The 27,180-nt window shown below is 46.7% G+C and overlaps 1 protein-coding gene across 3 annotated transcripts in view; it reads right to left on the reverse strand.

Moving 5' to 3' along the window:
- The window catches only part of LOC119251640 (zinc finger protein 260-like), a 92,430-nt gene that overhangs the window by 46,956 nt on the left and 18,294 nt on the right, over positions 1–27,180 (reverse strand). Inside the window, exon 4 of one of the 3 annotated variants that reach the window (XM_054698314.1) lies at positions 20,877–20,955. The exons of the other annotated variants lie outside the window; for them this stretch is intronic. Within the exon in view, the coding sequence (XP_054554289.1) occupies positions 20,877–20,955 (79 nt within the window). The remainder of the gene's footprint in view (positions 1–20,876; positions 20,956–27,180) is intronic. 3 annotated transcript variants of the gene reach the window in all.

Below are 27,180 nucleotides of genomic sequence, written 5' to 3' on the forward strand. Positions count from 1 at the left end.
GTCGGAAAATGTCTTTCAAAATCTTTTTTTTTCTTTCAAAATCTTTTTATGGGGCCTCCCTGGTGGCGCAGGCGGTTGAGGGCCGCACCGTGAAGCAATCCGCAGCCTCTGCAGCACGGGTTCAATCCCTGCCGGTCAGGGAGCAACCCACATGGTGAGGCAGACCTCTCCTGTCTCGCCCGCTGCTCCCCTCAGCAGCGTATTTCAGCCAGTCTGCTGTTCTGTTCCCCACACTCTCTGGTGGATCCTCTCACCCCCCGCATCTCTGCCCTGTACCCCAGCTCTGGTACGCATAAATAAATCTTTAAAAAATTCAATTTATGGCGCCTCCCTTGTGGCGCAAGGGGTTGGGACAGAGGCTATGGGGCTATCCATGGCCACTGCAGCACGGGGTTGCATCCCCAGCCAGGGAGATACCCATGTTCACAGCAGACCTCTCCTGTCTTCCTGCTGCTCCCCTCAGCAGTGGATTTCAGTCAGTCTGCCTGTTCTGCTCCCCCCTGTCTCCGGTGTATCCTCTCACCCTCCCACGATCTGGCCTGTACCCCGGTTCTTGTATTACAATAAATCTTGAATAAATAAATAAATGAATAAATAAATAAATAAAAAGGTGGACTGCGGTCCTCACTCTAACTTGACTTGAAAGCTCACCCAACTTTCCTGAGAGTCTGACGAGCCTCCCAGTGATCAGGCGTACAACACTGTCCCTAACTAAACTAAGAAGCCAGTAGTTTCCACTGGCCTTGGGACTCTGCACACACAGCAAGCCAACCCTCCTGCTGAGTGCCTGGCTTTGTGCCTTACTCCAGCATTTCAGGGCTCCCCGGGTGGGTGTTGCCCTAAATAGGGACACAGGGGATTTAGAACAGCTCCTCTGCGAGGAACAAATATCCCACCGACATTCTTTTCAGTCTAAGGGCACTCGAAAAATGGGCTGCGTCCCTGGTGCAATGTGCTCTCATGCCCCAACCCCAACACTTGCTATTCTACTACTGCTCGGCTTGTGACTAAGCCTACACTCAGCGGCTGGCCCCAATGACTTTGCTCCAGGGCAGGGAGAGGGGCAGCCTCTCCTGCAACCCTGCCGGGTCTAAATAGGTTCTGCCATCCGCCATGTCAACACAAAACATGTGAGACTTTAATGGGAAGGAACTTTAATACAACTAGGAAACAACACAGGAAAGGCAAAGAATACAGCTTCTAAATCAACCACCCAAAGTGACCCGTCCCCTCAGGGGTAAAAGTCCATCCAAATGGGATTGGCCCAGAGCAAGGCCCCAAGCCTGCCACAGTCTAAAGCACCTTCCAGTGGGGACCCACAGAAAAGGGACAGAAACAGCCAGACAGGTCTGGTAGGGAAAGAGCAAAATCAAGACAAAAACCGCATTGTCCCCTCCCCACGGGTCTCACCCATATCTGTGTCACCCCGTCCACCAACAAAAGGCAGGAGCAGTTTCTTCACGTTTCTCTCTGCTCCATGGGCCTCCCCCAGGTCTCCTTCTGGCTCCATCCTGCTTCCTTCCTTTCTCCGTCTCCTCTGCAGCTTCTCCTCTCCCTGCTCAGCTCCACCCTCCCTTGGGTGGGGCAGGGAACCTGGAACCTCCCCTTTCCTGGGGACCCCCTGTTACAACTTCACCTGTGACCGAGGGCCCTTAGCCGCTGCTGTACTTCTCATTCTCCTCTTCAAATCTTAACATACACAATCTCCTACTCAAATTTGTTTCTTCTAAGCGAGGGGGAGCGCCTCAAGGTTAAACTCCTCCTCCCAACAAACAGCTCACCCCTCCAAGGGGAACGGCCTGTCCAGATGCCCCCCCTCACCTCCTTCCAGAACCACCAACAGGCAGCTCAGGGACGAGTGTCAGGGAGACCCTCTCCCGGGCCCTTGGAGGCAGGGCCAGCTCTACATGCCACTCCAGCAGGGAGCAGCTCCTGAAAATGGACCTCCTCCCTTCAACTCCCCAAGAGATTTTGGGCTGGATATGGTCGGGGGGGGGGGGGGGGGAGATGGAGGACAAGAAAGGAAAGACTGGAAAGGACGTGCCCCAAGGCCAAAACCTGACTCACACTAGGAGGTGGGGGTCGAGCACATGCACAGGACCCTTAACCAGCTTTGGAGGTCGGACCCTCAGGCGCCAGCGCCTTGTCAGGAGGCAGGAAGGGAGCAGGGTCCCTGCTCTAGGGAGTGGGGCACAGGCCTGAGGGGAAGGATGTGGAGACGGGCCCACCCCGGAATCTCTGGTCCCTTTCTAGCGCTGCCTGTTGCCCAACATCCGCAGCAAGCAGCCGCTCCCGGAGGAGCGCGCCTCCCAAGGAGAAAGGGGCTGTGGCAGGGCAGGCTCCGCACAGGCCCGGGGCAGCCGCCCCCCTGCCCGCCCCGGACCACGCAGGAGCCTCTTCTCACCAGCTCTCGCCTCTGCGGGGCCGCAGCCTCCTGGCGGGTGGCTGGTACCTGCCAGGACGTCTCCAGGGACCTCCCTCAGCGGAGGCCGCTCTCCTCAGGGCCGCCACCTGCAACCGCGCAGGCCTCGCTCAGCAAACCTGCCCCTTCCCTTCCCCGGAGAAACCTGCCCTGTAAACACAACTAACGTCTCCGTCTCGTGGAGGAGCGACCTGGGGAACTCCCGGGGGCTGCTGAAACAGGGTCTGGGGAAACATTTCCCAGAGTGAACCCCAGGACCTCGCACTCCAAAAACCCCATCACCCCCACCCGATTCCCCGAGACCCACGGGAAAATCCCGCAGTTCTGGAAGGACACTAGGGAAGATCTCTGGCGCCACCTAGTGCCCAGAACAAAATCACCACCTTCCTAATAGTGGGAAGCCAGGGATCCCAAAACCACCTTCAGGCCCTGAGAGGGGCTGGGCCGCGCCTACGGGGTAAGAAGGGAAACCAGGCGTGGAGCAAGACCCCATCCTGGAGCGGAGAGCCAGACGCTGGACCAGGGGTGTGGACGCGCCTTAGCAGCGGGCACTGCACAGGATGACAGCCAGCGTTTTGGACCTGACAGCCCTGGAACTGAGACCTAGAGCGCAGCATTCGGGGGCGGGATCCACACAGCTGCGGGCACAGCGCCGGGTGAACGCGCGGCAGACACAGCACCCGGCTTGAACGACAGCCCCTGTGTGGAGGCACCCCCCCCTTTTCTCAGAGAACCACTGGGGAAAAGCACAGGTCAGCAAGTGCAGGTCTCTGGCGCCACCCGGTGACCAGAACAAAGCCACCAAGGAGCTGATTCCCTGCTGGAACTGAGTGAACCCAGAGAGTGGGAACCACCAGGGGCAGAGCCCAGCAACAGGGCAACAGCGCCCTGGTGGCGTTTTGGCTCGCGGTGCTGGACTCGGTCCGGTGAACAGATGTCAGCAGGTTGACTCTGTGTTGGACTCTCCAGGCCAACGATATGGAACTTAAGCATCTGTGGACTTCTGCTATCTGCTGGGGGTGTGGGGGTGTCATTCCTAAATCCAACTCCCCCAGGTACCAAGGCAAGGGGTGACTATAAACTTTCTGGGGGCTCAAAAGTCATACATGGATTTTCCACCACCGGGGATCAGCGCCCCAACCCCATGTTGCTTAAGGGTCAACTGTATCAGCAAAAGCAATCATAAGAGCTAAAAAATACATGTGGTTCTGCTGGCAGGACAATCCAGACACTGCTACTGTTAGGGGAATCGAGAGCCCAGTACAGAGGAAAGGAGACAAATGACACCACAGAGCAGAGCCTCAGGCGAAGATAGGAGGGAATATAGACAGAGTAGAAGGAATCTAGAGCCAAGTGCAGGAAAGGAGACACATGATAGTTCATGGAGAAAGTTCAGATGCAGAATAGGGGTGCCCGGGGGCTCCACTAGATCCAGAGAAGCCCATTAGAATAACCCCCTCAGAGATACAAGGAACATACCTCAACATCATAAAGGCCATCTATGACAAGCCAACAGCCAGCATCATTCTCAATGGTGAAAAGCTGAAAGCAATTCCATTAAGATCTGGAACAAGACAAGGATGTCCACTCTCACCACTGCTTTTCAATATAATACTGGAAGTCCTAGCCAGGGCAATAAGACAAGAGAAAGACATCCAAGGAATCCAAATAGGAAAAGAAGAAGTCAAACTATCACTATTTGCAGACGATATGATATTATACATAGAGAACCCCAAAAACTCCACAGAAAAGCTAATTCAACTCATCAATCAGTTCAGTAAAGTGGCAGGATACAAAATCAACATGCAAAAGTCAGTAGCCTTCCTATACACAAACAATAAATCTGAAGAAGAAGAAATCAAAAAAACCATCCCTTTTGTTATTGAAACAAAAAAAATCAAATATTTGGGAATAAATCTAACAAAAGAGATAAAGGACCTATACAAAGAAAACTATAAAACACTGTTAAAAGAAATAGAAGAAGACACAAAGAAATGGAGAGACATCCCCTGCTCGTGGATTGGAAGAATAAACATTATTAAAATGGCCATCCTTCCAAAAGCAATATACAGATTCAATGCTATTCCAATCAAAATTTCAATGTCATTCTTCAAAGAAATAGAACAATTATTGATGAAATTCATATGGAATCACAAAAAACCCCGAATAGCCAAAGCTCTCCTGAAAAAAAAAGAAGGGAATGGAGGCATTACACTCCCAGACTTCAAACTATACTACAAAGCCATAATCATCAAAACTGCATGGTATTGGAACAAGAACAGACATACAGACCAATGGAATCGAATAGAAAATCCAGAAATAAATCCACAGATTTATGGTCAACTAATCTTTGACAAAGGAGCAAAGACTATGCATTGGAGCAAAGAAAGTTTGTTCAATAAATGGTGCTGGGAAAACTGGGTCGCTACATGTAAAAGAATGAAGCTTGACCACTACCTCACACCATACACAAAAATCAACTCAAAATGGATTAAAGAACTAGACATAAGACCTGAAACCATAAAATATATAGAAGGAAATATAGGCGAAACATTACGTGATCTGCACATCAAAGACATCTTTACAGACACATCACCCAAAGCAGTGATAGTGAAGGCAAAGATAAACAGCTGGGACTACATCAAATTAAAGAGCTTCTGCACAGCAAAAGAGACAATAACAAAAACAAAGAGAAACCCCACCAACTGGGAGAACATTTTTGCACCCAACACTAATGATAAAGGACTGATCACAAAAATCTGCAAAGAGCTGATGAGACTCAGCAACAACAAAGAAAATAATCCAGTCAAAAAATGGGCAGAAGAGCTAAAAAGAAACTTCTCTGAAGAGGAAATGCAAATGGCCAACAGGCATATGAAAAAATGTTCAACATCACTTGCCATCAGGGAAATGCAAATCAAAACTACCATGAGATACCATCTTACACCAGTGAGAATGGCACATATTAAAAAAACTAGCAACAACAAATGCTGGCGAGGGTGTGGAGAAAAAGGAACTCTTCTGCACTGTTGGTGGGAGTGCAAACTGGTCCAACCACTGTGGAGAGCTGTGTGGAGATTTCTGGACCTACTAAACATAGAGCTTCCATATGATCCAGCAATTCCACTCCTAGGTATTTACCCAAAGGACACAGAAACATCCATTCCAAAGAACACCTGCACCCCTATGTTTATAGCAGCACTGTTTACAATAGCTAAGCTTTGGAAACAACCCAAATGCCCAAAAATAGATGACTGGATCAAGAAGATGTGGTACATATATACCATGGAATATTACTCAGCATTCAAAAAAGATAAACACATGCAATTTGCAGCAACATGGATGGCGCTGGAAGGGATCATGCTCAGCGAAATAAGCCAAAAAGAAAAAGAAAAATACCGGATGGTCTCACTCATAGCAGGAATCTAGAAAACTTAAATAAGGGACCAGGAAAATGAATAACTATAAGAAAGTGAAAATCAAAATCAACAAAAAACTATGAACCAGAGACACTTTTAGGGGGGCGGGGGCGGGAGGGGAGGGATTGGGGTCAGAATGGGGGGCTGCAATTGTATGGGGAATACAACAATAAAATTCATAAAAAAAAAAAAAAAAAAAAAAAAAAAATAACCCCCTCAGAGCCCCGGGTAACACTCGCTGTGGGGGATCGTCTCATTGATTTCTTGGTGGACACTGGAGCGACATACTCAGTTTTGAATTCAAAATTAACTAAAATGAGAAAAAGAGACTGTAGCAGTCACTGGGATTACGGGAAGGCCACAACAGAAAGCCTTCCTACAACCTTTGGAGTGCCGGCTGGGCACCACACAGCTCCAGCACAGCTTCCTATACATGGAAGAGTGTCCAATCCCTCTACTTGGTCGCGACCTTTTAAGTAAGCTCAATGCACGAATTATATTCTCACCAAAACATCAGAGGCTTCACCTACAGGTGCCTCCAGAGCATGCTCTGTGGTTCCAGATGTTACTTACTCAAGATGTTCCACCGAAAGGTGAAATTTTACCTCCAGAAACTGTTGAAAGAGTAAGGAAATGGGTATGGGCTGATGGAACCCCAGGACGTGCGAAAAATGCAGAGCCTGTAAAGATAGAAATGATAGAGGGGAGCAGCACTCCGAGGAGGAAGCAATATCCCTTAAAGGAGAGGCCTTGAGGGGAATTGAGCCAGTATTGAAAAGGTTCCTTCAATCTGGACTCAATTCGGCCCTGCCGCTCACCGTATAACACCCCGATTCTGCCAGTGAAGAAACCCCATACAGGCGAGTACCGTTTCGTCCAAGATTTAATGACATTGTTTGGGATTTACATCCCACCGTGCCTAATCTCTACACCTTATTAACTGCCATACCTGGTGACTTCAGGTGGTTTTCGGTATTAGACCTGGAGGATGCCTTTTTCTGTATCCCAATAGATGTCCAGGATCAACCGCTTTTTGCCTTCGAGTGGCAAGACCCTAAGTCCAAGAGCACTCTCCAGTATTGCTGAACTGTGCTTCCACAGGGGTTTAAGAACTCCCCAACTATTTTTGGGGAAATACTGGCCAGGGATCTCAGGAAGGTTCAATTAAACCACGGCGTCTTGTTGCAATACGTAGATGATTTATTGATTGCAAGTTCAGACTACAAATCTTGTCTGGAAAATACCATAGGGGTACTGAACCACCTGGCAGAATGTGGCTATAAGGTGTCACCTCAAAAGGCACAGATCTGTAAACAAACGGTGACGTATTTGGGGTTGAAATTAAGAAAGGCAGATGAAGCCTGATGGCGAAAAGAAAACAAGTAATTTCAGCCCTTAAAGACCCCAGCAACTGGCGACAGTTGCGCGGATTTTTGGGTATGGCTGGGTCTTGCAAGATTTGGATTCCTAACTTTCGATTAATAGCAAAACCCTTGTATGATGCTCTCAAAGGCCTGGACTCTGAACCTTTGTCTTGGACCCCAAGATGTCAAAAGGCCTTTGATGAAATAAAAGTAAAGTTGATCTCAGCACCAGCATTAGGGCTTCCAGATCTTAGGAAGCCATTCAGACTTTATGTACATGAGAGACAGGGTGTTGGCCTTGGAGTACTAATCCAATTGTTAGGGCCAGAAATGCAGCCTGTTGCATATCTGTCCAAACAATTGGACCACACCACTAAGGGATGGCCTCCATGCTTGCGTGCTGTGGCTGCCACTTGTGACCTCATACACGAGGCGAAGTTTACATTGGGTCAGCCCATCACTGTGTGTGCCACATTGGGTGTTGACATTGCTGTAGCAGAAGGGTGGACTTTGGTTGACTGTCAGGCGAATGGGAAAATATCAAGCAGCTCTGTTGGACAATCCTAATGTGAAGCTGTAGGTTTCTAACTCCCTGAATCCCACCACACTACTTCCAAGCAATGCAGATGGACCTGAGGATGACACTTTAATCCACAACTGTTTAGAAACCATGGACACAGTGTATGCCAGCCAACCAGATCTGACTGACCATCCTCTGCCAGACCCAGAGTGGTAGCTATTTACAGATGGCAGCAACTTCATGGACCAAGGCCGTCGATGTGCGGGATACGCAGTGATGACGCTCCAGAACACAGTGGAAGCCAAGGCTCTTCCGGCAGGTACATCAGCGCAAAAAGCTGAATTAACATCCCTGACCCGTGCATTGGAACTCTTGAAAGGTAAAAGAGTCAATATATTTACTGACTCCAAGTACTCTTTTATGATTCTCCACATGCATGGGGCCATTTGGAAGGAGCGGGGACTCCTTACTGCCAGTCACAAGGACGTCAAACACCCATTAGAAATCCTGGCCCTGTTAAAGGCAGTAGCTTTACCATCAGCTGTTGCCATGATGCATTGTCCTGGCCACCAAAAGGGTGGGTCTGACATGACAAAGGGGGAAAAGGGCAACAGGGCAGCCGATTGGGTGGCTAAGGCCGCTGCCCGTTCTGCCCTCCAGGGGGGACTCATCCCTCTTGTGGACCTGACTCAGTATGCTCCTGAATACACCTAGCACGATGAGGAGAGAGCTCATGCATGGGCATTTACTGAGTTTGACCGCAGCTCCACTTGGAGAGTAAACTCCCATGGGATGATCCTCCTCCCGGAGGCCCTGGTATATCTGGTGCTAAAACATCCTCATGAAGGATCTCACTATGGGAGAGATGCCTTATTAGAAACAGTGCGCCCATATTTGAAGGGCCCGTATTGACACAAAATAGCACAACGGATCACCCGAGGTTGTGAATTATGTGCCAGGAATAACCCCAAGACTGACTCCCATCCTAAAGCCATTGGGGTTCAATATCGGGGCAAGTGTCCTTTTGAGGACTGGCAGGTGGACTTTACACAAATGCCTAGAACAACAGGCAATTTCAAATATCTCTTGGTTTTTGTCGACATGTTCTCGAGATGGGTGGAAGCATTTCCCACAAAGACGGAAAAAGCTTCTGAGGTTGCAAAACAGCTACTGAAAGAGATAATCCCTTGCTTTGGGCTGCCGGACTCTATCCAGAGTGATAATGGGCCGGCATTTGTCTCTGACGTCACTCATGCAGTAAGCAGTGCATTACAGATTAACTGGAAATTGCATGCTGCATGGAGACCGCGGTCTTCCGGGCAAACAGAAAAGATGAACCATACCTTGAAGAAAACCTTGGCAAAACTGTGCCAAGAAACACAACTTCGTTGGGACCAGGTACTATCCCTTGCCCTCCTCTGCATAAGAGTGGCACCTAGAAGTGGGCTCAAATTAAGCCCCTTTGAGATTGTGTTTGGAAGACCTTTCCAGGCCTCGGTTCTGAAAGCCAGTCCGGAAATAGCTCAAGATTGCCGGATCACACAATATGTGAAACACATCCAGGAGGTTCTTGCAGTAATTCATAACTTTGCAATCTCGAGGATCTCTATGCCTCCTGATCAACCATTGCATCCCTTCAGACCTGGAGATCAGGTCTTACCGAAGACTTAGCAGAGCAGGGATGCTCAAAAAAATGGACTGGTTCCTAGGATGTTTTGTTGAGCACACATACTTCTCTGAAACTTGCAGGCATAAAACCCTGGGTACATCATTCCAGAGTTAAGAAAGCCCCAGGAGGAACTGACCCAGAGACAAAGTCCCATTGGTCTTGTGAACCCATTGAGGACTTGAGATATTTGTTTAAGAAACAGACAAAAACTTAAATGTTACTGACTTCTTTTCCAATTATTGCCGCAGGATACCCAAGGACTCACTTTTTCTGAAGAAACCCTAAGAAAACTAACATGCTCTAACCAATCTTCTTCCTTTCAAAGTTTAGGAGACGTGAAATAACATCTAGGATCATGCATATGCTGCCAGTATTTTTTTTTTACACAGAAAGGCGTTCAATCTTGATTTTGGTATTTCCTTTTGACTTTTTGTTTTTAACTTTGAGATTTTTTTTTTTCTTTTCTCTGCTTGTTTTTGTTACTTTGGCCTATGAGTGAAACTGCAGTTGTATGACATATCCCACGTGTGATAAATGGTAACTAAAGAGCTCTTTGTGTCTATATGTTGTATGTCTGTATGTCCTTTCCTTGTGTCCTTGTCTTGACCTCCAGTGGTTGACAAATTGGTACACATGGTGCCCATAGACATTGAAGGAAAAAAAAAAAAGTCTCCAGCTATGAGGAAACACAAAGGTTATGGTTTGATCGTCAACATTGTACTACTGAACTAAGCCGGTGCCTTCATAGGGATTGAACATTGTTGTTTCTGTTAATTTTCTGATATTTATGGCAAAGCTTCCCAGAAATCTAAATTCAAGTACAAATTTGGTAGCCTGTCATTTGGCTGATGCAAGGAAATTTTGTGGAACCTCAGTAGAGCTCCTGAGATACTCAACAAACTTTCTCCCTTTCCTCCTGGGAAGGCATTAGATGAATTTGTTCTATTTGGCTTTTACCGAATGGAGTAAAACTGGAAGGGAAGCTTTGTCACTTGGGAAAATGGTAAAACTTTGGTATGTACAGAAATGTTAACAGTGGTTTTCTAAAAAATGTGTATTAAAAAAAACCTCTCAGAATCTGGTATGTATGTAAATTGTCAATGGTGATTGTCACCTTGTAATATTGTATAATTCAATAGTTTACTATCTACAGAAATTGTTTCTGGAAATACAGGGAAAAAAGGTCTCAACAGATTCCTATTGATGGAACTGTTTAGAGTAAAAAAACTTTCTACAAAGGACTGAATAGACCTGGAAATACACCTGACATTTACTAAGTTTTCTTTGACATAATACTGGTAATTTTTTTATGAATTTTGTCCTGAATCCACAAAGTTTTTGTTTTGTTGTTTTATTTTGAGTAACCATAATCTGCAGCAAGGTTGCGATTTTTTTTCCCAGCAAAGCTAACTTGTGTTTGCATTTTCTCTCCCCTTGATATCGACACAGCATAAAAATAGTGGTAGTAATCTTTTACTAGTTATTTCAGAGTCTGTTTTTGCATAACTTCCATAGGGATTTTGTTTGCTGAAACTGAAAAAAATTAGACAAAAGTTTCATTGTGTGGCTTTGTGTGGAGTTCTTCCAAAAAGTTGAAACAGAGCTAAACCAAGAAGAGGAGAACCTGTTTGCTTTGTTCGTAGGGTTCCAGAGACCTCCAAAGAAGGTGAGGAAGCTTGCCTCCATTGGCAGGACTGGACAGCCCAGCCAACGAAAAGTCCCTGGTACCCTCGAGAAGAGGAAAGCCCAGGTGGAGTCTGATGAGACCAACTTTGTACCTGAAGCCTAACATGGACCGGATGCCACTGGTTCGCTCTGATCCTATATGGAGTATTTCAACAAAGACAGCCAAAAATTGCTGCTTAGTTATTCTGCCCTGTGATTTTATGCAAAAATAGGTGATATGGTTTAAAAGTACATTTAGTTTGCAAACTTTTGCTATGCTGTTCAAAAAATTTGGGATCAAGGTTGAATTTGTTTTTACATAAATTGAACCATTTTAAGATTTTTTTTCCCTGTGATTTTGACTTATTTGCTGTCTTCTTCGGGATAATGCCTGAGATGTTTTCTTTCGGCTTGGACTGATGAACTGTTTTTCCAGGAATGGAGGACTTTTGCTTTACACAATGGACAATGCCTGGAGGGACTTGTTTTCTTTCACACTTGAACCCTGGAAAATTTTCATCTGAGACTATATCCCAGCATCCATATGTTTGATCTTCATCACCATGGAAATGGTGGAAAAAAGTAAAAGGGGAAAATTGTTAGGGGGAAATGATGTCCTGAGCTAATCCCATACAGGCTTTGTGGACACCAACCCCACTCCAGACTAAAGCCATCAAAACACTGGGAAAGACAAATCCAGTCACCACCAAAGGGAACATGGCAGGGACCTGAGGGTGGAGCTAAGCAGCCAGGTTGGATATAAAAACCAAACACGTGGGCCTTGGGGGGCTCACTCTCCTGCTCGCCTCCTGGCTTCACGGCTCCTGGCTCGTGGCCAGCTCTGAGAGTGCCATTTGGGATTCCTGATCAGCGGATCGGGTAGGACGCATTTAAAACTTTGTCTCCCACTTTTCTCCCTGAGCTGTACATTTCCTCATTTCCCCTTCCCTTGTCAATAAACCTTTTACTAACCTTTCGCGTGTGCCTGCAGTAGAACATTGATAAGTCCTTTTAAGCGTGCGGGTGAGGACCCACAGTCAGATACCCCGTTTTGTATCGGGGCTGCCTTATAACACTACTACAACTGTAATTTGATGCCACGATTAAATAAAACACTAAATTTCAGTTAGAATAAGGGAAAATCAAGATGCATTTTACCCCTTCCCTAATTCCATACTCCTGTCTGATTGAAGAATAAAGGGGGGAGTTCAGTGAACAGGGAGTGTTCAAGGAGGGGACTCTGAGCAGGCTGGGAAGGGTGAGACCAAGCGATAGAATAAAGCGGGCTGCCTTCACTTCCTCATGCAAAGAGGAGGATACCAACATACAGAAATGTCCGGAAAAACAGGTCCGGAGGGCCATGTCCGAGGCCTCAGTTCCAGTGAACAAAAGCAAGAAGTCAATGTGAACAGGTGAGGGACCCACTAGAAGGTCACAGGCCAGCTGGTAAGAGAGAAGACCCAGGTGAGGTCTGAGGACAGAGCAAGGGGGCTCAGGACAGCTGAGACCAAAGACTGACACAGCTGACGCAGGTCCACTCCCGCTGGGCTCTTCCCAGGGATGCTCTTCATAAATGCTCCGGTGCAGTGGCACGCGATGAAATGTTACTGTGATCAAAAAAGACAAACTCTCGCCATCTGTGGTAACAAGGATGGAGCTGGAAGGGTACACTAGCCGATGGAGTCAGAAGGAAGAAGATAAATACCGGATGGTCTCACTGAAATATGGAACATAGAGAAAACAAAAAAAAAAAAAAAACAATCAAGAAAAAGACAAAACTAGCGAACTGACCACAGAGCTGAGGTGCACAGCAAAGGAAGGAGAGTGAGGGGGGCGAGACAGGAGAGGAAAACACAGTGATGGTCCACGGGTGATGTGGCGGTGGGAGAGCTATGGGGACTACTGAAAGAAAAAAGAAATGCTCTGGTGCCCAGTGAGGCCTGGAGGCAGGGCACCTGAGAGCTGAGAGGAGACAAGAGGCTGCCCACACAGAAGAGCCTTCATGACTGATGCCTGAGGGGAAAGTGTGTGCAGGGGCCTGGGTTAGGGGACTGACAGAAAGGGTGACGTGGCAGGCGACGAATATTTGAAGACTTCAGTTTGGGAAAAACACAACAGGAAAGCACCATAAAGGGAGGATGTGATCCCAGGTCCACCCGGGGCGTGTGGCACTCCATGTATGGTTGGTGTTAAAATTCTTCTAGCAAACGCCAACAGCTTGATAGCTGTGATCAGCTCTAGAAGTGAATCAGCCAGACTTTTGAAAGTTCCCGGAAGAATTCCTCCCTCATTCCTTCTCATGTGCCATCCCCCTCATACAAGCTGTTCTCAGAACACAGATAAAGGCCCGTCAGCCAGAGAGGAACCATATTCCAGACATCTCATGTAATGCTTACTTATCGCCAGAACCTTCCATGGCTTAGATGTGCCTTTCATCTGTCCCCCCCTTATCCATTTACCCTTGGCATGGACTCCAGGTCAGCTCCTTCCCTCTAGCGCCCATGCTGCCTCCCATCACCTCCAGCGATCCTCTTTTCTCATCCCTTCCCTCCCACTTGCTTCTTTTCTGATGCATATAGTTCTAGCACTTCAGAGTCAGAGTGATTCCCAGCTGGTCTTCCCAGATACTCTTTGGTGCCTGAGGAAACCTAAATGTCAAGTCTAGATTCCTTAGCCCGGCACACTGAAGACTGACTGACTTCTCCAGGCTCCCCTGTGAACTCCCACATACCAGGTGAGGAGCCTCAGAAGACCTAGAAAGACTGGGTCACAGGTCTTGTTCCCACCAATAATCTCATTAGCTACTGTTCCTGCTGGTCCTTGATGTTGGGGTCACGAGTGATTCACCAGGTCCAAGGCAATCTCAAATAGCCCTTGTCTGATTTCCACCCCTCCATGTGCTCTAAAAGGATATTAGAACTTGGAGGAATTCAAGACTGAGGACTGCTAAGCGCCCACAGGCTTTGGGGACATAGTCCCTATCAGCTGCTGTTACTAAGGACCCCTTGGCGTTCTTGAAAATTGTCCAGTATGTCCTTCATCCAAAGCATTGATTGCGAGTGTGCACAGGTCAGAGACAATGGGACTTACATACATAGATGTTCTAGAACAAAATTCTGGAGTTGAACCCCAATTAAATTTGAGCACAAATAAGAAATTAATTAAGGGCCTCCCCGGTGGCACAGCGGTTGAGCGCTGGGTTGCAAAGCTGCCCGCGGCCTCTGCGGCGCCGGTTCGATCCCTGGCTGCTCCCCGGCCACTGGAGGAGGGTCCCACATGGCGCGCAGACCTCTCCTGCCGCCCGCTGCTCCCCTCAGCAGTGTACTTCTGTCCTTCTGCCTGCTCTGCTCCCCGCTCTGGCTCTGGTGAATTCTCTCACCCTCCTGCGCTTCTGACTATACCCAGTGCAGGTGTAAACAAAACAAACAAACAAACAAACAAATAAATAAATAAACATGCCTCTATTTAAAAAAAAAAAAAAAAAGAAATGAATTAATCTGTAATTCCTTAAGAAGCGCTCCTAACATGTTTTAGTGTTTCATTTTCACTCTTGGCCGAAGGGAGAGTTTGTTTGGATCAAAAGAAGTAAGAACTTGAGTAAAATCAGGAGAGAAATGTGTTTCCATAATTGGGATGACATTTAGAGGAAGTCCAAACACCAACTTCAATATGGTGCTCTCATCTCTGCACAACCTTGGCTGGACCACATCCCTGCTGCAGAAGCAGTCACAGATCAAGTCACCTCACAGGAACTCACCTAGCAGAGGTAGACTCAAGAGAGCATTCAAGAGGAAGTCTACACTTGAATGAACATGACAAAGGACTTTGAATGTTGTGCATCAGCGTTTTTGCAGAATGTACAAGTTTTGGTCACACGCGCCGTACCCATCCATCTGGTTGTGACTTAGCCCAAACTCTGTGAAATGACATCTTTGTCATCTGTTGTCTAGAATTCTTGGACAATCTTCTGGCAGGGGCCCTGGAGCTGCCAAATGTAAAGACGGCCCAGGTATGTCTAGGCAGAGGGATCTTCTCTGCTTAGGTGAGATTAAGGTAAACATGGGTTAATAAAGTGGGAGCCTACTACTTGGAATGAGGTGAAGTGATTTTTTCTTCATTTCCATACAAAATTCGACATACTTCGTATATGTGTAATTCATTCTCATGACAATTACTGCAGTCACTTCATTTTTCATATGGAACCACCCAGACTTGTCACAACAGGTGCTAAAAAGGCACAGGAGAAAAGCAGCAGGAAGTAAAACTGGAAACTGGTTGTGCCTGTCTCTGTGTGCAGTAGGAGAGGGTGGGGGATACATGGGCATGGTAGGACACTGACTTCTCTTTGACCAGGAAACAAAAACCTAAATGACTTGTAGTATAATGCATGCGTTCTTATTAAGCAAATGCCCCCAAACTACGGAAGCAACACTCATCTAATAGGAGAAAATATAATCCCTGGTCTACAAAACAAGAAATGGGCCTAATTTGAGAAAAACCAACATCACAAAGAAATTCCAGATTTAGGAAGGAACGACTAGCTCCTGCATTGGAACTAAAACTTGGGACAGTGGAGTCATCCATCAAGGGCTGCCTTCCAGGCCACCCGATGGACAAAATACATCATCACATTTTACAGTTGAGCAGCTGGTACTTTGAGCTTTTGTTAGGTAGAAATGATGTCCTGAGCTAATCCCAACAGGCTTTGTGGACTCCACTCCCAGTCCAGACTAAAGCCATCAAGACATTGGGAAAGACAAATCCCATCACCACCAAAGGGAAGGTGGCTGGGACCTGAGGGTGGAGTTAAGCAGCCAGGTTGGGTATAAAAACCAAACACGTGGGCCCTGGGGTGGCTTGCTGTTGCTCGCCTCCTGGCTTCACGGCTCCTGGCTTGCAGCCAGCTTTCAGAGCGCCATTTGGGATTCCAGATCGGTGGATCGGGTAGGACACATTTAAAACTTTGTCTCCCACTTTGCTCCCTGAGCTGTATATTTCCTCATTTCCCCTTCCCTTGTAAATAAACCTTTTATTAACCTTTCATGTGTGCCTGCAGTAGAGCATTGATAAGTCCTTTTAAGCGCATGGGTGAAGACCCACAGTCAGGCACCCCGTTTTGTATCGGGGTTGCTCTACAACACTTTGACTAAGTGCTCTCCCTTCTTGACTACTCAGAACTGCTCTTAGGTGTACTACAGGATTATAAGATGTGAGAATGTTATGTGTGTGCTGTGATGTTGCCCATGAATGCAAGGATTTGTTGCAACTTGATTGTCTAAATGGGTTGGCCAAATGCTGAATGCATGAACATCAGACCAGCTCAGAAGGGCATGAATACAAAGATCATGGGGACCCTGCTACTCATGTCGCCTGACAAAAGTCCGGGCATGGGGCAGATTTCTGAAAAATCAGGAATCTTGTTAGCTGACTCCTGCTAGAGTCTCCTCATTTGTTTATGGCTAGTTTCTACCATTGCTAAAATACACATTTAAAAGCAAAACTGCAAATACTGATCAGTCACTGAATAACCGGTTTGATGACAAATGGCAGTGCGTGATACAAATATTACATTTCTTATAAAACTAGTAGTTCTCTGCCAAAGGCAGCAATTCAACATTTGGCCTTACATGAACAAGTGAAAAAACTTCTGGGAACAAAAGGCTCTAAACATCCCTGGGCCAAGTCTTTTAGCATGGAGATGTGGCCATTTAAGGCAAGGGCTAACTGGAGGAAAGTCTTTTACTTTACAGTTAAAGATAACAGTTGAATGTCAGAGGTGAGCCAAGCTCCAGGTAGAAGAAAACTCTTGATAACTCAGAAGGCACCATAGTGGACGCCTGCTGATTCATTCCTGTTTATTTGGGGCTAATTGGCATGGAAGCTGTCAGAGTACACATTCAGTTTTGTGACCGGCTGAGCTAGCTATAACCATCTTTGGCCATGCCTCTGATAAAATATTGGTAACTCCTTACAACTATAAACAACCATCAGCAATCTTACAGAGAAAGGAATTTTCCGTTAATCTTAAAGTTAGACAGGGAAACTAGGCTGCCTAGATAAGTAGAAGAGTAATAGGCAGAAAACTCCTGTTTACATTAGGGGAATTCCTCCCTGAAGGGAGAGCTGGGGGCTAGGGAGGAGTCAGTGCAGCTTGCCTGGCACCATCGCCCTCCAGGCCCTGGGTTCCTTCATAGCCCATCAATATTAAAACAACATACTATGGATGACAACTTCTAGATAAACGCCTTCTGGTTTCTGCTTTAATCAATGAGTTATATGTTAGTCTCAACTTTACAGGTTAGTTAGAAAAAAATCCCTCTGTCTCCCTTCCCCCAGGTAACTTCCTGCCCTTTGTTTCCCCAGCCCTTAGTTCATCCTTCACTCAGTAAACATGGAAACGTGAGCGCAGCCGCAGAAGCCTTTTGCTAGTAATAACATGACTGGTCTTTTCAGATGAATGACTATTCTGAGAAACTTTTGTTGAGCTAATGAGCCTCCTTTAAATAAAAAAATAATAAAGGTCACAGCCTCTGCGAAAGGGTCAATCAACCCTGGCTGCTCTGGGAAAGATGTGACTGTTCCCTTCCCTCATGCCTGTGCTCACGCGCTCTCCCGGGTTGCCTGAAATGCATAAATGAAGGGCTGCGGAGACCCTCAGCAGGACGAGGCCCGCACCCTGACCCAGTGTCTGCGTCTCCTCATGCCCCTCCCTTATCATTCTCTACAGTTGCGCCACCGCCGCCCCATCCTTCAGGAACCCCTGACACCCAGACGGCTGCAGCTGGCTCGCAACAAAAGATTTCATCTTTGTATTATTATTTCCAATTTTTCCTTGTTGTGAAGTGAAGGGAAAGTATGCACCAGAAGACCTGCCTGCGTGCACGCTCTAGGCCAGCAGAGGGTGGAAAGGAAAGGCCGGTCCAACTGGGAGACAGCTCCTATCAGGCCAATTAGCAATTTGACTGAGCTCCCTGAAGATGGTTATACCTTTCAACACTGCTAAGAAAGAGGGAAGCAATTGTTAGGGGGAAAGGCTGCTTTGCACTAATCCCATACAGGCTTTGTGGACCCCACTCCTACTCCAGACCAAAGTCATCAGGACACTGGGAAAGACAAATCCCGTCACCTCCAAAGGGAAGGTGGCAGGGACCTGAGGGTGGAGCTAAGCAGCCAGGTTGGGTGTAAAAACCAAAAACGCGGGCCTTGGGGGCTCCCTCTCCTGCTCGCCTCCTGGCTTCACGGCTCCTGGCTCGTGGTCAGCACTCAGAGCGCCATTTGGTATTCCTGATCAGCGGATCGAGTAGGACGCATTTAAAACTTTGTCTCCCACTTTTCTCCCTGAGCTATACATTTCCTCATTTCCCCTTCCCCTGTGAATAAACCTTTTATTAACCTTTCTTGTGCGCCTGCAGTAGAGCATTGATAAGTCCTTTTAAACACGCGGGTGAGGACCCACAGCCAGACACCCCGTTTTGTATCAGGGCTGCCTTATAACACAAAGATGCTCTTGTAAATAATCAGACACAACTTAGGAAAGTCCTTTAGAGATCAGTGTGAGGTAGTCACTTAGTCATCAGAATAACAAATAATTTTAAATCTTGTTTCTTTAAAGTCTGTGCTGTCATCTTCTTGTCTGGACCAGCCTTTCTCTCTCTCTCTCTCTCTCACACACACACACACACACACACACACACACACACACACACACACAAACCATACACATACCACACGCCACATATACTCACATATGCACATACGCACAACACACCACGCACATGCTATCTGTACCACCATTGACCCACTCCCAATTGTGCTTCAGTCCACAACCCGCCAGGTGCGCACTCATGAATAAGAGCACCCGAGTCTAATCAACAGGAAAAGAGCCAGAATCACTTCTTCTCTTCAGTCTTTCTTTGTTACATTCATCCCTTGATCCCACGCAAAAGAATGTAACTAAGATATCTCACGTCACATTCAAAAAGCATATCAAAATGGATAAAGGACTTGAATACCTGAAACCATAAAACACTTAGGAAAAAACAAACAAAACACTCCAACAGTCACCTCAGAAACATCCGTGAGTTCTCATGTCACATGCAAACAAAACGGAGAAGATAAACAGCTGGGACTCCAAGAACTAAAAATCTTCGTACAGCAAGAGAGACAATAACCAAGACAAAGGGACACCGCCGGTTGGGAGTGGAGCTTTGCACTCCAGACAAGTGATGAGGGACTGATTTCAAAGATGTACAAACAGCTCACAAGGCTCAACAAAAACAAAGCCAACAACCCCGTGGAAAAATGGAAGGAGAACAAAACAGCCATTTCTCAAAGGGAACCACAGATGGCCAACGGGCACATGAAACAGGCTCCACATCCCTTAGACCAGAGAAATGCCATTCAAAACCCCATGAGACGCCCCCTCACACCCTCAGAATGGCTCCCACCGAAAAAACCTGCCGAGGACGTGGAGAAAAAGGAGCCTCTTACACTGCTGGGGGATGCGAGCTGGTCCATCACTGTGGAGAGCCTCAGGGAAGGTCCCAAATCACTACAAACGGAGCGGGCATCAGCCCCAGCCATTCCACTCCTCGGAAGCCACTGACAGGACACAGGAACATAAATTCCAAAGGACACCTGCGCTCTGATGTTCACTGCGGCTTCATTGACGAAAGCCAAGACAGGAAACAAACCTTCCTGCCCCAAAACAGAAGAGTGGATGACAAAGATGCCGTCCACATACACAATGGAACTCTGCTCAGCAATCAAAGCTAAAACGGCGGAAGGGATTATGTTCTGAACAAAGAGAGAAGGAGAAAGACCTGGATTACATCATCACCTCCAGGAGGAATACAGGGGAACGAAGAAAGGGTCAGGGAAAAAGACGAAACTGGCAGGCAGATGACAGAGCTGAGACGCCAGCAGGGGACAGGGCAGAAGATGGGCCAAGATGGGAGGAGGAGCACCAGGGCCTGGGGTGACGGGTCACAGGGGCGGTGGGGACGGGACATTTGCAAGAATTATACAGAAGGGGAGCAATCCAATGTTGCACAAAAATGAACAACAATGTAATAAAAGAAATTTGAAAAGGCAAGAATCCTTTCCTTTAAAAAAAATTCAGGGGCCTCTGGTGGTGCAGGGGTGAAGTCTCAGCACTATGAAGCTGTTCTCAATACTGCAGACACGAGTTCGATCCCTGGCCAGGGAGGTGACCCACATGGCACAGTAGACCTCTCCTGTCTCCCCACTGGCCCCTCAGCAGTGGATTTCAGTAGATCCACCTGTTGTGCTCCCCACTCTCTCTGTTGAGAATCCTCTCACCCCCTCATACCTCTGGCTTGCACCCCAGTTCTTGTATGCATAAGTAATCTTCAAAAAAAATTCCCTTATTTTGTAGAACTGGGGTATAGGCCAGATTTAGGGGTGAGAGGATTCACCAGATACTGAGTGTGGTGACAAACAGGCAGAACCACCGAAATACCTGGCTAACGGGAGCAGCGGGTGACAAAGGAGAGGCCTGCTGTGGCCATATGTGGGGCGGCTCTGTAGCCGGGGTTCAAACTCCGACCAGAGGGGCGATAGCGCTGAGACTTAACCCCGAGGCCACCAGGGAGGCCCCGAGAAATCTTCATCATGAAAGGTAGGTAAAAAAAGCTGCAGACCTCAACCTACAGCCGACAGCACACAGTTCAACTTTTCCTTCTAGAGAAGGACATTTTGGAGGTGAGCAATTCCAGCATTAGGGGAGCACCACAGAGGCTTAGAGTACTGGACAGCACGTGACGGCTAAGTTAGAAAACCCAGAGAGATCACTTACCCACGCAACACGCAGTGTGCCATGTAGACAGACAGCTACCATGGACAGGAATAGCATCGCCCAAGAACTGAAGAGGATACTAGAAGCAACAGCAACAGGAACAGCGACATCATCACTGCATGAACTTGGGAGAACAGAGTGAACCAGGTAACTCTACGCAATTAGGAGTGAAACTGTATGTCAGTTCCCATTGCTCTCAGCTGAATGATGTGGTTTGAGCTTATAAGTTTGAGTATTTTTTAAGAGATTTTTATTTATTCAAGGATACAAGAACCAGGGTACAGGCCAGATGCGTGGGAGGGTGAGAGGATGCACCAGAGACAAAGGGGGGAACAGAACAGGCAGACTGACCAAAATACTCTGCTGAAATACACGCAGCGGGCGAGACAGGAGAGGTCTGCCGCACCATGGGGCTGCTCCTGGCCGGCCAGGGAATCAAACTCGCACCACAAAGGCCACGGACAGCTTCATAGCGCTGCGCTCAACCACCTGCGCCACCAGAGGAGGCCTGCCTGTCCACTCTTGACATTCGTAGCATTTCCATCCAGTGTGGATTCTGTCATGCCTAGTGAGGGCTGCCTTCCTGAAAAGTTTTCCCACTCTTCACAATCACAGGGATTTAGGCAGGTGACACCTCTGATGTCCAGTGAGAGCGTGCTTACTGGAAGAAGTTTTCCCACAATCTTAACACTCATAAGGCTTCTCTCCAGTGTGACTTCTCTGATGGTTACTGAGGGATGATTTCTGGCGGAAAGTCTTCCCACACTCTTGACACTCATAGGGTTTCTCTCCAGTGTGACTTCTCTGATGTCTAATGAGGTGTGACTTACTGGAAAAACCTTTCCCACACTCTTCACATTCATAAGGTTTCTCTCCAGTGTGACTTCTCTGATGGTCACTGAGGGATGACTTAGTGGAAAAAGCTTTCCCACACTCTTCACAATCATAGGGTTTCTCTCCAGTGTGACTTCTCTGATGGTGACTGAGGGATGATCTCCAGTGGAAAGTCTTCCTACACTCTTGACATTCATAAGGTCTCTCTGCAGTGTGTCTTCTCTGATGGTGACTGAGGGATGACTTGCTGGAATACGCTTTCCCACACTCTTCACACTCATAGGGTTTCTCTCCAGTGTGAGTCCTCTGATGTAGAACAAGAACTGACTTCTCGGAGAACACTTTCCTGCACGCTTGACATTCATAAGGTTTCTCTCCAGTGTGACTTCTCTGATGGTGACTGAGGGATGACTTACTGGTAAAAGCTTTCCCACACTCTTCACAATCATAGGGTTTCTCGCCTGTGTGACTTCTCTGATGGTAACTGAAGGATGATTTCCAGGGGAAAGTCTTCCTACACTCTTGACATTCATAAGGCTTCTCTCCAGTGTGAATTCTCTGATGCTCACTGAGGGATGACTTAGTGGAAAAAGCTTTCCCACACCCTTCACATTCATAGGGTTTCTCTCCAGTGTGAGTCCTCTCATGTAGAACAAGAACTGACTTATAGGAGAACACTTTCCTGCACGCCTGACATTCATAGGGTTTCTCCCTTGTATGAGTTCTCTGATGGACACTAAAAGCAGATTTCTGCCTGAAAGTTTTGTTACATACCAGACACGGGTAGCGCGTCACTTCCGTTTGAGATTGTGGATGTACAGTGAGGGCAGTCTTACATGAGAAAGTTTTCATGTAATCGTTAGAGCCAAACAACTTCACTGCAGTGAGATTTCTCTGGTGTCCCCTCTGTAAGGAAATCTCAGAGGTGCCCCCAAACTCATCAGGTTGATCGTCTGCTTGTGTTTTCTGATGTTCAGTCAGAACAGAGGTTTTAGAGGCCGCTTCACCATATCTCTTATATCCAAAATTATTCTGTCCTAACTGGGTACTCTCATGTGGATAGGTGTGAAACGTGTTGCTGAGACTGGCCCCATTTTCATAACATTCCTGCTGCTCATGTTCAACATACCTAGGAGAATTCAAATAAACTGGAGTCATCTCCGCAGCTCTCCCCTTTTCATTACAACTACAGGGAGTCTGTACCCCTTGGGTTCTATCTTGGACAACGAAAGGTGCCTCATCACAGGTGTCCCTGCACTCATTGCATTTACGGGCAGCCCCTTCCGGAAGGGCTCCTCTAGGTGGAAATATTGTTTCTTCACTCACGACTTTTCCTTGTTCACGAAATTCAAAGGGCTGCTGAAAGTTCTGAATCACGTGGTGACTAAGGTGCTCAGGATACTTGATGGGTTCCCTCATTCTACTAAAGACCTCCTCCTTCTCTCCAGCATGCTCTTCATGAGGCTCACCAGGGATCATCATGGTCCCATGTATAGCAAAGTTCTCAGGCATCATCACTGAATTGTTTCCATTTTTGATACTCTGGTTTAAACAACAAATTGACTCCAAATTGCTTTTTTCCCATAAGTCAGTTCTCTCCTTGGATGCTATTTTGCTACTGGCGGTAAGAATCTGCCACAAATGTCTGCCCTGATTTGCAGGGCTGCCCTGAGTCAAGTAATCCATAGTATGGACATCTAAAATGAGATAAAAATGACCATGTCTATAAAAAGCAAGCATTTTGAGTGAATACTTAACTCCCAAGCAGCACAAAAGCTTCTATATTACAACACAATTTACAGGTATTGATTTTCTGAGTCATGCTTTTTGCCCGTAGCAAATTATGGGAGAATAGAATTTTTTGTCGTTTGTATTTTGGAATAGAAGAACTGGGGTGTAGGCCAGAGGTGCAGGAGTGGGGGTGTTGTGGGGGAGCATGGAGACAGTGTGTGGAACAGAACAGGTGGACTGACTGAAATACACTGCTGAGGAGAGCATTGGGTGAGACAGGAGAGGTCTGCTGTGCCAAAGTGGGTAGCTCCTTGACTGTGGATCAAACTCAGGCCACAGCAGTGAGAGCTCAGAGACTTAACCCCTAGGCCGCCAGGGAGGCCCCAATTAACAGATTGTTTAATGCCAAGCCAGGATGATAAGGAAGCAGTAAAACTTATACTGCTTTTATAAAATCATAAAAATTTGGTAAAAATAGTCATTTAACTATACTTGTCGATTTCAAGCAGGAATACTTAAAACAACACAGAGCATATATCCTTTCTTTCTTAGACTGACCCTGTGTAACTCTTGATGGTACTTTCTGAATAATCAAGCCCTACAGATGTCATAGTTTTCCTGGAAAACCTATGGATTGAGAGTGATACAGGGTCATTTCCCAGTCACTGTAAGAAAAAGCCCTGCTGAGACACAAGGATTCTGCAAGTCCATTTCCTTAGATGTTATTTCTCCTCCGGCCCTGGCCACAGTCACCTGCAGAGGTTCTCAGAGACAAGCACTTCCCTCTCCGTCAGGAGAGACCTCGCTGTCAGTTCTTATTTGAATATCGTATCACATAAGGCTCAGAATCCTAACACATGCAGCAAACTCCACCTCATCATTGTGTCCCATGTCCCCTGCTGAGCGATAGGAAAAAAGTTCTGATTCCAGCCTGTGGCGTCATCATTAAAGACTTTTCCCACATCCTTCTGATACCGGCACCCTTGGTATTCTCACCGCACTCCTTGCTACCTGTGTTTATAGCAGCTCCAGTTTTTATGTCGTGTGTCACTCTTAGCTACATCACACTGTCACTGATTCCTTTACTTTCCTCCCGACGATTCCCACGAGAAGGTGGAAATTGCACAGGTGACACTGTTCCCCGAGGTATTAGCCCCCAACCTGAAACTCTTGGTGCCATGGCTTTAGAAACCATCACCTCAGGTTCCCCCTCCCATATCACAGAACATCCCGTCCCACGCTGAACAATTTCTGGGTCCTCCTCAGCCTCACAATGACTATGTGGGCAGTCACAAGGCTTGCCTCTGAAACACGACTCATGTTCTAAACAACCCTCCAGCCAAGCCCCCTCTATCCGTTTTGAGCTAGTCACCTAATAAGTGACATCTCCAATAGCAATACACAGCCTCTAGCCCAGAATACAGAGGGAACTACATATGCGACATGTCAGTGCAAGCCATTCACCTCACCTGAGCTCTGAAAGAAAAGAATTAATCTCTATAATGATGTGTTTGGAGCACACACACAAAAACAACATCCTCCACTTTTTGCACTCATCCTGGTCTAACATCCTCTGTGGCTTTAGCTCTCTATTTAATAAACGTATTTACTATATTTTCTTTACTCACAGACTATGTAACTTCAGAAAGCAAAGACCATTTCTGTGAGTACTGTAGCTCCCCCTCTCATAGAAAATTTACCACTGGCTAAACTTCCCATGAACATACGGAAAGAATAAAAAAATTCCTGAACATGTACCTAAAGAAAACAGTCTGTGAGAATACACTAAGAAAGAGAACACAGAAATGTGATTATTGCAGAATAATCCCCACAGTATCAGGGACTGCATGCTGGTTTAAGAACATAGACAACCATTAAAAGAGCAGGAGGAAATCTACAAGAGAGCAATATTTGGGAATTGAATGAAGAATCAGTGTGATACAGGCAGACACACTGTCCAAGGTTGGACATTGGAAAAAGTGTGGCCAATATCACTGGCCACACTCCCAGTCAGTTCCTCTCAGCCTCCCGGCCTGGCAAGCACTAACTAACCTGAGATGTCCTGGCTTAGCGGATCTTCCACAGACCACGGCTGTATTCCCTGCTCCGACCTGATGCTAACCTCAGGATCGTTAACACAATGCCCTGTGATGAGAAACAGTATTGGTCTTCGATCAAGTTCAACTTCAGTCTTTGAAAACTAACAAAAGCAGTGTGAAGAGCTGTGCAAAAGAGGCCAATCTGAATCTTTCCTAAAAAAAACAAAAACCGAAACACCCACAATGTACACTGCCTGCCATGTTCAACCTACCAGCAGTCAATTATATAATCAAGTGCACACTTATCGGTGCAGAAGACAGCATTGCACTCCAGTGTTACACTGGCGCTTCCTCACCTAGGGACACCAGGTGACTGATGGTCTCCAGCATCACATCCCGGTACAGGGTAAGCTGAGGTTCACTCAGGTACCGCCACTCCTCCCAGGTGAAGTTCACAACCACGTCTTCAAATGACACCGTCCCCTCTGAGGGAACATTTCTCCTCATCTTGGGGCCGGCAGCCTGGGTCAGACAGAGCAAGTGCAAACACACCTTATTTTGTGGGTCTTTGGTCCTGTATAGGATGTACAGAAATCTCAGTTGAAAGAGCCTCGCCTCTACATTCACCCGTTCGGTCCTAAAAGTAGAGCTATAGCTTACCTTATCAATTTGGAAGTTTCTATGATTCTAAGAATAAAAGGATGAATAAAATTTGCTCCTTGAGAAGCTGATAGCCTGGTTGGCAGGTGTAACAGACACACACCCGGAATCATGTGCTAAAGGAGCTTCATAACAAATGAAAAACATGTAGAAATTTGTGCCAATGTTTTACTCCTGTGACCTCAAAGCCTGGGATCTCCAACTCACAGTAAATAAAAACTGAACCCGAAACCAGAATGATCAAGCAATAACGGGGGAAAAAGCACGGTTGAGAGATGTTCAATTACAAGCAACTATAAACCAGAGACACACTATGGAGGGTGGGGAGGGGTGGAGGAACAATTAGGGTCAAAATAAGGGGGGTGGGATGTATGGAGACTATAACCAAGATGAAAATGCATACATTGTGCAAAAATGTAAAAATGATGTAAAAAAATGATGTAAAAATGATGTAAAAATGATGTAAAATGATATAAAATTTTAAAAAAGATGTTCAGCTGACAGAGTCAGAGAAGACAGAACAGGTCATCACTTCTCAAATGGAAGGACAAAGGGGAGGGGAACTTGGCAATAACTTGGTGGCTGAGGCACGAGGAAATTTTCCTAATATGCTGTCCGCATGACGGGCTGGTAGACACTGGAATTCCACATGCAACTGGACATGTGTGTGATGGATCAGGAACTCGAAGCTGAGAACAGAAATTTGGGAGTCAGGGCCTCCCTGGTGGCACAAGAGTTTAAGTCTCAACACTATGAAGTTATCGGCAGCCATTGCAACAAGAATTCAAGTCCCAACAAGGGATCTACCCAGAAGGCGCAGCAGATCTCTCCTGTCTCTCCGCTACTCCCCACAGCAGTGTATTTCAGTCAGTCTGCCTGTTCTACTCCTGACTCTGACTCTGATTAATCCTCTCACCCCCTGCACAATGTGGCCTACACCTGAGCACTATGTGCATGAATAAAAAAAATAAATCTAAAAGAAAAAAAAAAAGAATTTAGGAATTCTCGGGATAGTATTAATAGTTGTCATCACCATAGGG

This window comes from Talpa occidentalis, unplaced genomic scaffold (assembly GCF_014898055.3).
Source record: "Talpa occidentalis isolate TD23 unplaced genomic scaffold, MPIMG_talOcc4v2.1 talOcc4.2, whole genome shotgun sequence".
Classification (NCBI taxonomy): Eukaryota; Metazoa; Chordata; class Mammalia; order Eulipotyphla; family Talpidae; genus Talpa; species Talpa occidentalis.